The sequence below is a fragment of the Penaeus chinensis genome, chromosome 15, assembly GCF_019202785.1.
Source record: "Penaeus chinensis breed Huanghai No. 1 chromosome 15, ASM1920278v2, whole genome shotgun sequence".
Taxonomy (NCBI): domain Eukaryota; kingdom Metazoa; phylum Arthropoda; class Malacostraca; order Decapoda; family Penaeidae; genus Penaeus; species Penaeus chinensis.
In genome coordinates, this window is record NC_061833.1 from 18953238 (window position 1) to 18963237 (window position 10000).

The 10000-nt window shown below is 36.9% G+C and overlaps 1 protein-coding gene across 1 annotated transcript in view; it reads right to left on the bottom strand.

The window, feature by feature from the left end:
- The window catches only part of LOC125032873 (protein amalgam-like), a 345402-nt gene extending 335859 nt beyond the window's left edge, over positions 1-9543 (bottom strand). The window contains exon 1 of the mRNA XM_047624258.1: positions 8991-9543. Within this exon, the coding sequence (XP_047480214.1) occupies positions 8991-9069 (79 nt within the window). The 5' untranslated portion in view covers positions 9070-9543. The remainder of the gene's footprint in view (positions 1-8990) is intronic.
- Between the last annotated feature and the right edge of the window lie 457 nt (positions 9544-10000).

Here is a 10000-nt window from a genome sequence, read left to right on the forward strand (position 1 = left end):
AGTGTGGTTACGCAGCACCTCTGGGTTAAAATGAAATGGTGTGTTTCCTTCAATTTCGAATTTCTCTGTGTTTAATTAAGAAGAATAGAACCAACAATCCTCGACGTCCTCACTGAGTCAAATCCACCGGATATGCAATGTCTGTCTCTCCTAGGCGTGGCATTAATTCCATTGTGTTTCTCTCAAGGGCGTTGTCCCCTCCGACCTTTTGGCCAGGATGAATGTTCCCTTCAGGGCTTAGTCGTGTCTGGTACCGTTCTCATCTTGAAGGTCCTGGGATGAATAGGACGGGGGGTGAGTATCGTGGGGATGCTTTTTGTTCCTTTAATCGTGCTGACTATTTTGCCTCTAAGAAAATCCGCTTTAGATTCTTGGAAGCTGGAAAGTTGGTTATGGCAGTTAACTTAGTAGTGATCTGGCCTTACATAGACGTAGGATTTTTGTTTATTTATATCCTTTGGAGTATTGTGTCCCAGGCTCGACAGCACTTTTTTTACCTTACCTCCAGAAATTTAACTTTTTAAAATTTACTTTCGCTTCCCTCCCATTAATCCTATTTCACACAATGCCATGAAAATAAAGAAAGAAATAAAGATAGTATTAATATCACCTCCAGACCCCCCCCCCCAACAAAAAAAATGAATAAACAAATAAATAAATAAATAAATATCTAAGTAACAATGCTGTGTATCCATAACATGAACATTTTTATAATCTAAGAATACTAAGCCTCGAAGCACGAAAAGCCTAATGAAGCCTTAAGGTGTCGCTCAATAACACCTCAGCGTTATCTCCTCAACGGTGTAACCCGACGAGGCTCGAACAGACGCAGCCTCCTTAAGCTATGTCTTCAAGATGTTCCTTCTTCCCGAGAGAGAGAAAAAAAAAAACGTTGTTGTTGGAACTAAGTGAACTTGCTTCCTTTTGGTTGCTGAACAAACACGTCTCTCCCAAGTTTGGTGCAATTTTTTTTTTTTTTTTTTTTTATGATCTTTGAACAGCTTACTTGAGCATTTACTTTATTGTTACAGAAACGGGGATGAGAGTTTCAGAAAGCTTGTGTGTTTTGATGCTTCGGGGAGAAGAAGTGCGGTTAAAAGGAGTATTTATTTATGGTCCTAGAGCTTTTATCAGTTAATTTATCTGACGATTTTGTTATTGCTGTTGTTCTTGTTGTTCTTATGACTGTTATTGCTGTTCTTGTTGTTATCATTTTTGTTTGTTATAAAGTTGCTTTGTTATGTAATTGCTGTTGTTGTGGTGTGTCGTTGCTGGTGCTGTTGTTGTATTTGTTCATGCGTATGAGTGTGAATGTGTGTGCATATGTGTATGCGTGCGTATGTGTGTGAATGTGTGTCCATGAGTGCGTATGTGTGTGTGTTTGTCTGTATATGCATGTACGTGGATGAACGCGTTTCTGTGTGTGTGTGAAACCCGCAAACCTCTGTGATAACCGTAACTGGCGAATGACTGTGAGTTTTAAGCGGTGGAAGCGGCTGGAGGGGGAAGACAGAGCAGAGGAATGCAATAATTAAATTCTGGCAAAGGAGACTGAAGATGTAGTTATTCCAAACCAATTGTAAATAATGCACATCGAATAATCATTAGAAACCTCAGCATCAATGTGAAACTTTTACCATCGTGTTTGTTTGTTTATTTGTTTGTCTTTCAATATAACATAAACACTGTAGGAAAAGATAATCACAAAGTAATAATAATTAAAAAAACAGAGCAAGGGAATAAACTACGATTTGCAATGATTTTTTACTCTGATTTCACGCAAATGTTACAGCTGAAAATCACGTAGCATCTATTTTGTTTATCACTGTCATTATCATAGAACCTGCGTTTCTCCTCACTCCTAATTCTTATTTCCGCTCATTTTCCTCCTCCTCTCATTCTTCCTCGCCTCACCATCCTCCCTCTCTCCTCTGCTCTTTCCTCCCACTTCTCTTGTACCCCTCCTTACTTCTCCCTCTCCCTCACTATGCTTCTCCTCTGCCTCCTTTTCTTCTTGTTCCCTCTTCCTTTTACTCTTCTCCTTCCTCTCCTCCTCCGTTCTCGTCCTTTACTACCTTAACCCTGTCTTTTCTCTCCCTTCTCCTCCTTTTCCCTGACCTCTCTTCTCCCTCTCCTTCTTTCACCTTCTTCACCAGACCCTTCATCTTCTCTCCTCCTTTCTCTTCTTCCACTTCCTTCCATTCCCTTGTTCCTCCTTCTTTTCCCCTACTACCCCTTCTTCCTTCCTTTATCTCCTTCCTTCTCCTCCCCACCCACTCAGTGCTATTTTCACAAGATACATTTCTAACCAGACTTATCAGGTGACCGATACGTATTCTTGAGTTCGCATATACACATACATTGTCTACGTACAATATAGGTATTGCATGGCATAAAATATATTTTTTTTAACTGCATATGGCTCTCGTACTTTAGCACAAAGTGTCGGTTTTATCCATATAATCCAGAATCTAATAATATACATTTCTGTATTTTGGACACTCGAAGTTATAGATATACCATCATTTTATTTCAATTTATACGTATAATGGAAAACTAATAGGGTATTGCAAAAAATCTACGGCAATGGGAAGCCACATTTAATTAGATATTGACCGAAAACATTAGTACAGATTTTAATTCAAAAGAACAGGATAGGTTCAATTTCCTTCTGTTTAAACGATGTCTATTAGACACTTTGAACATTTTGAAAGTCCATACTTCTGTTTTTCTTCTAATTAAGATCTGAAATACACGATTAACGCATGTTTTGGACATATAAAACGCCTTAAAAAGCATTTATTATTCCAAGTAAAAATTCACAATATACGTAAAATTCAAGTAAAATTTAACATATACTCAACATCTTAAGCATCGAAAAAGAAAAAGTACTTATATATTTATCGTTCCGAGTAAAAACTGAAAATAACACGTTCAACACACACACACACACACACACACACACACACACACACACACACACACACACACACACACACACACACACACACACACACACACACCCACACACAAACACACACACACACACACACACACACCCGTGAACGTATAGAATAATCCACGCACACGCTCCTCAATAAACCCACCCACAAACACGCCATCTCGCGGCTAAGCTAATCTCGAGGAAAATTTCGTAATCTTCCAACATTTTTCATGCTCCGAAGCTTTTTCCAGCGAGATTGATGTTCCTATACAAGTGCAGCGAGGGATCTGAATGAAGCAATCTTCGGCAGATGTCCCATATAGAGAGAATAGAATATAGATGTCCCGTATAGAGAGAACGTGACCCTATGTCTGGGTGCTTCATGCTTTGTGAAGGCGTGAAGCAGGCGATGGATAAATACGTTTCGCTTGTTTTTTTTTTCTTAGTAATAATTTATCTGGTAGCGTCACTGTCATCCTCGTTGGAAAATATGGAATGAAGTAGATGGTTGATGCGAGATCTTAACTTTAAGGTGAAATAGCCTTTTTTGCTCGGATTTGGTCCTTCGGCGTCAAAAATGTAATAGATTTTACAAAAATATGTCTCTATCGCGATTTAGTGCAATCTCAGTTCTTTAATCGTAATAGTGTTTCCTACTTACCGTGTGCACTGCGTAAGAGATATTTAATACTTCAATAAAAACGAATGAGTAAACTGCTCAAAAACACTGCTACTGTTTACCTCCAAAACAAAGAGAGAAACTTCACTGTAATGAGTGCTATCCCGACCCTGTATAAATCAGCAAGCGTTACTTGTTTACCACACCCATCCACAATGCAAACGGCCCAGATTCCGTAGAAATATGATGTCATATTCTACAGAAAAAAAGGAAAACCAACAACAAAAACACAATAACAAAAACAGCCCATGTCGACCGCGAAAACTATGTCCGTGCCTTGTCTCTCGGACATACAACACTCTCGTTCCTAAAATGATACACGAGAAACTGAAACCTTTATTTACGAACGCACCGTAAACCATGGGGTTGGATATGTACCGCCAGAAGCAGAATTGTGACACTATGGCAAGGAGTAAATCACCATATAGTCTGTATGGATTTATATAGAGAGATAGATAGGCAGAGAGAAAGGTAGATTGATGGATGGATAGATGATAGAAACTGAATGCACGCGCGCGCGTGCGTGTGTGTGTGTGTGTGTGTGTGTGTGTGTGTGTGTGTGTGAGTGTGTGTGTGTGGGTGTGTGTGTGTGCATGTGTGTGTGTGTATGTGTGTGTGTGTGTGTTAAATTCACTTCTAGTTAAATTCTAATCAAATAAAACTAAGCACCCTGTACTCTCAAAGATTTGCCAATAAGCAATTAAGGTTTAGGATATTTGTGTAACAACAATTTCTAAATGTTTCATATGCACGTAAAATTTATAAGTAATTGACTTACAGGCCGTATATCACTATTATCAGTCACAAAGCACATTCAGTTCCTTAACAGGTATTTAAACCAATCGCAACGTATGGCAAGAATACATGCCATACCCGATGTAATACGAGTTTATTTATTGTATTTCCACATAGATGGCTCTACAAGTGCTTAGTCACCAAGGAGTCGGTTATTAGCCTTACGTATCTCACCTGTTTACCCTTTTCCTCGACTCTTCGAAAGGGTCTTTTGCATTATTTCATTGTCTTAAACGTTATCCAGATTTTAATAACAATTTAATAATCATAACATCAATAACAATAATAACAGTATCGACATCAACTGTATTAAAAATAAAAACACATTTTCCCGCCGATTCAAGAAATGGGGCAATCAGGATCGGCCACTAGGGCTACTGATAGGCTCCTTGCTGGCTGAACACATGTGGGGCCATCTGTATGTAACAGCATTCACAAAAAGCTACAGGGGACAGAATATAAATCCGGGGCGAATGGGTTAATTCTAAAAATATGAAAGGGAATAAGGCGCAACGTCTAAAACCATGTCATTTAGCATAATTAACCCTTTTCTAGGTAGGTGGAATGGTCACGGTACATTCATATCAGTGAAAGATATAGACTCTAATAAACAGTAAAAAAGAAGAAAAAATATAGTAGTAGTAGCAGTAGTAATAACAACAACAACAATAATAATAATAGTAATAATAATAAAAATAATAATAATAATAATAATGATAATAATAATAATAATAATAATAATTATAATAATAACAATAATAACAATAATGATAATAGTAATAATAATAACAATAATGATAACAATGTTAACAAAAAATGTAACATTAATGATAATAATGTTAATAAAAATGATAACAATAATGGTAATGGTAACAATAATAATAATGATGATAATAATAATAATAATAATAATGATAATAAGGATAATAATAATAATAACAACAACAACAACAACAACAACAACAATAATAATGAAAATAATGATATCTGTAGTCCAACTTGTAATACTAATAAAAATGATAACAATAATTATAATGATAACAACAACAACAAAAAAACAACAATAGCTACAACAAAAATAATAATAATAATAATAATAATAATAATAATAATAATAATAATAATAATAATAATAATAATAATAACAACAACAATAACAATTATATTATAATAATAATAATAACAATTATGATGATAGTGATAATGATAATAATGATAATAACAACAACAACAATACAATTAGGGAGAACACATCTAAAATGACTGATAAAACAAGAAAACAAAATGCGAAGCAGTTGCACAAATCATCTGAATGAATCAACTCAAATTAATGAACCAGATAAAATATTACGTTGATTGGCATGGCTCTTAAAATATTCATCCTCCCCCCCCTCCCCCCCTTCTCCTCTCACCCTCTCTTCATTAGCGCTAAGTCTTAAACAGAGAAACGTTCATGCCTTTCCATTAGCAAAAGCTCTTAAAATAAAACGTTTGCCTCTTGTAATCTATGCACTTTGTCCGCGATCCCTTGCTTACCCTTGACACGAAACGTTCGCAGGGAGAAAACTTAGTTATTAAGTATAATGTTTTTGCGTTTCATTATATATTCTATTCTCTTTCTTTTATCATTTTATTCCTTGTTTTAAATTATTGTTTTAATGTTCGGATGGAGAAAATCAAGTTATTACGTTTTGGTTTTTCATTATATATTGTATTCTCTCTCTTTTTTTTTTTCTTTTTTTTCCTTAAATGCTCTTTATTTCTTAATGATTGTGACTTAAGTTGATATAAAATTTTCTGCTGATACCTACTCCTCCGTGAGACGCATGTACGAGGTTGAAAATAAGTTGCGTAAGATTTGGGATAATTAGCATACGTGTGTAGGTGAGGAGATATTGTGCTGTGCGAAAAATCTTACGCAATTAAAAAGTGAGGAAATTTGATGATAAGTGAGTCTGCCTTTCGTTTTTTTTTTTCCTTTTTCGTATATCACAATACGTTTTTGTTTTGTTTTTTTCGTTTTTTTGTGGGGGGGAGGGAGGAGGGTTCTTTGTTCTGAAACTTTAATTTCTTACATCATTGTTAGTTTTAAACGATCTGCTTATTAGCATTATCTATTTATTCACCTTATTATATATTCACCTAAACTATTTTTCTGTTTATGAATAATTCACTTCTTATTTTTGTTAATGTTGTTTGTTTTTGTGAATCCATATTTTTTCCCCTAAAATGTAGAATATTGATATTGTATGATTCTTTACCTTTACGTTATCTAGAACAACTTTTTTTTGTACAAAACCTTATCTAATCAAGAACAAACCTCCCCTTTCTTTATCTTTATCTTATCCAGAGCTCCCCCCCCTCCCTCCTTCTTCTTCATCTTTATCTTAATTTTATAGAGCAACTCCCCCCCCCCCCCCCTTTCTTTATTAAACTTATCTTTATATTTATACTGTCTTTATTTATATCTATTTGTACAGAGCAACACCCTCCACTTGCTTTATCATTAACTTATGTTCAGTATGTTCAGTTCTCCTGAACGAAAAGCAAGAACAATATTCATTTCCAATCCTTAAAATACCTTAAAATATCTAAACAGCCCCTTAAATACCTAGAAATACCTTAAAGTCTCTTAATATCCCTAGAAACCCCTTAGAATCCCTACAAATCCCTACAAATCCCTTAAGGTCCCCTAAAAGACCTTAATCCATCTCGAACGAAGACCCTTTAACACGTAAGAAATCTCTCGAATAGACGGACTACAGAAAAACCCTGACATTGTCTTCCTGATCTGATTACGTCACTTTTAATGCTACTTTAGCTTATCTCTTTATTTATTTATTTATATGTTGTATATTTCTTGATTTTTTCTTATCTTCCTTATTAGCATTTTTTTTCAAATTCTGTCTTATTCTATTTTATTTATATTATTTTCCTTATTAGCATATTTATTACTTTTTGTTGTTGTTGTTTATTTACTTATTTTTCTTCTCTTTTCTTTTTATTTTTACTTTTTCTCTTGTTTTAGGAGGAGTATTTTATTTTCGCTTTTGTGTCTTATTTTTCTCTTTCATTCGGAACCTTTCTGGATGTTTTCGACGTAAGCAATATTCTTGCCACTTTTTATCTGCAATGTTGTGCAATATTTACCGTGTCGGATTCTGATGCCCAGCTGCAGAAAACAAGTTTTTCCACCTTTTTGCCTGTGTATACAGTACATATTCCTTTTTTTTTTTTTTTTTTTTTTTTTTTTTTTTTTTTTTTTTTTTTTTTTTGCTTTTCTTTTCTTTTTTTTTCTTTTCCTTTTTCCTTTTTTTTTTCTCTTTATATTTTCTTCTTCTTCGTTTTCTTTTTCTTTTTCTTTTGTTTTGCTTTTTTTCTTCTTCCTCTTCTTCTTCTTATTATTATTATTATTTTTCTTCTTATTCTTATTCTTATTATTATTCTCCTCCTCCTCCTCTTCCTCTTTCTGCTCCTCTTTTTCCTCCTCTTTCTCCTCCTCTCCTCCTTCCCTCTCCTTCTCCTCCTCCTCCTCCTCCTCCTTTTCTTCCTCCTCCTCCTACTACTCCTCCTCCTTCTCCTCCTCCTCCTCCTCCTCTCCCTTCTTCCTTCTTCTCCCCTTCCCCTTCCTCCTTCTCCTCTCCTCCTCCTCCTCTCCCTTCTTCCCTCTTCTCCCCTTCCCCTTCCTCTTCTTCTTCCTCCTCCTCCTCCTCCTCCTCTGCCTCCTCCTCCTCCTCCTCTCCCTTCTTCCCTCTTCTCCCCTTCCCCTTCCTCTTCCCCTTCCCCCTCCTCTTCTTCTTCCTCCTCCTCCTCCTCCTCCTCCTCCTCTGCCTCCTCCTCCTCCTCCTCCTCCTCTGCCTCCTCCTCCTCCTCCTCCTCCTCTCCCTTCTTCCCTCTTCTCCCCTTCCCCTTCCTCTTCCCCTTCCCCCTCCTCTTCTTCTTCCTCCTCCTCCTCCTCCTCCTCCTCCTCCTCCTCCTCCTCCTCCTCCTCCTCCTCCTCTGCCTCCTCTCCCTTCTTCCCTCTTCTTCTCCTCCTTCTCCTCCTCCTCCACCTTATTCTAAGCCTTCTCAATGACGTGGAAAGAAAATGATTCTCATCTGTATGAAAATCGAGGGACATTTTTTCTTCACTTTACTTAGCCTTCGATTCACAAGTAAAAAACAAAAACAAATAATAGATAAATAAAACACTTAAAGAAAAGAATTCGGGGCCATAAAGTGTCATTGTGCAGGTGTCAGATGGTGACTCGAAGCGGCAGCACACCATGAGCCTTTTCACGAGAAATAGCCAAAGGAAAAAAAAGAAAACGAAACAATAAAGAAGTTAAATCGCGCAAATGTGTTACGAAGAACTGGTGCAGCGGCGGTGTTTACCCATGAATAAACAAACCCATTATTCCGAGATTATTCCACTGAAAGAAATAGAGAAGAAATAAAAGAAAGAAGAAAGGAGGAAGGAGGAAATATAATAGAATTAGAAGAAAAAGAAATAAAAAGAAGATGAAATATATATATATATATATATATATATATATATATATATATATATATATATACAAAAATAGTACTTACCTTGCATATGCCGGGCGGCAGAAGCACCGATTCCCCAGCGCAGAATGAAGCAGGTCAGTACGAGGCTTCGAAGATTCATTTCGAAGAGTCGGGTGTCTTCACGGATTCTGATTCGCACAATCCCAGAGGACGAATTGTCTTGGTCAATGGCGAGATGAAGAGGAGGAGATATATACAGAGAGTCGTAGAGAGGAAGAAATAAAGTCCTTTTCAGCCTGGGAGGGATGTAGATTGCATTTGAAATCAGAATGGCTACCTCACTCGTCCTCAGTTCGGAACTACTCGAGCCTCGACGTCATTTTCCAGTATAGAAAACACTCAAAACGCCAATAACTGGGAATCTTTTATGAAGTTCCTAGATGAAGGATGTCTCTTTATTCTTTTTTTTTTTTTCCTCTCACAGACACTGATATCAATTTGTACATGAACGAGGTAAGAGGTTTAGTTTTTCACTCTCTCTCTATCTCTCTTTTTTTTCAAATATTCCCCCCCGCAGCGTGATTAGTGTTAATAGAATTACCGAGTCACAAACTTACTTTCGGGTTTAGCAAGATTTTTTTTTGGGGGGGAGGAGGAAAGCGGAGGTAAGGGGTTAAGGGGGGAGGGGGGAGGGGGGAGGGGGTGGCATTGTGGGCACAACCGGCGGAATATTGATTTTGTTACGTCGGTTCGAATCCTTGTTTGTGTTTGCTTGTATTTTCGGGAAAATAGTTTTGTTTGTGTAGCGATGTTTTTGTTTGTGGACGTGGGTTTGTGCATAAGGGGATATACGTATGTTTTGTGTGTTTGGTCCCTGACTTCATATGTCGGGTAGTTTAGTGTATACGGAGATATTGAATGCCTGAATAGTTGTAAGAGAGAAAGAGAGAAAGTATGCCTGTGTGTGTGTGTGTGTGTGTGTGTGTGTGTGTGTGTGTGTGTGTGTGTGTGTGTGTGTGTGTGTGTGTGTGTGACTGTACTTTCTATCCGTCTGTGCTTGCGTACATGTATGTGTGTGTGTCCCTGTCTAC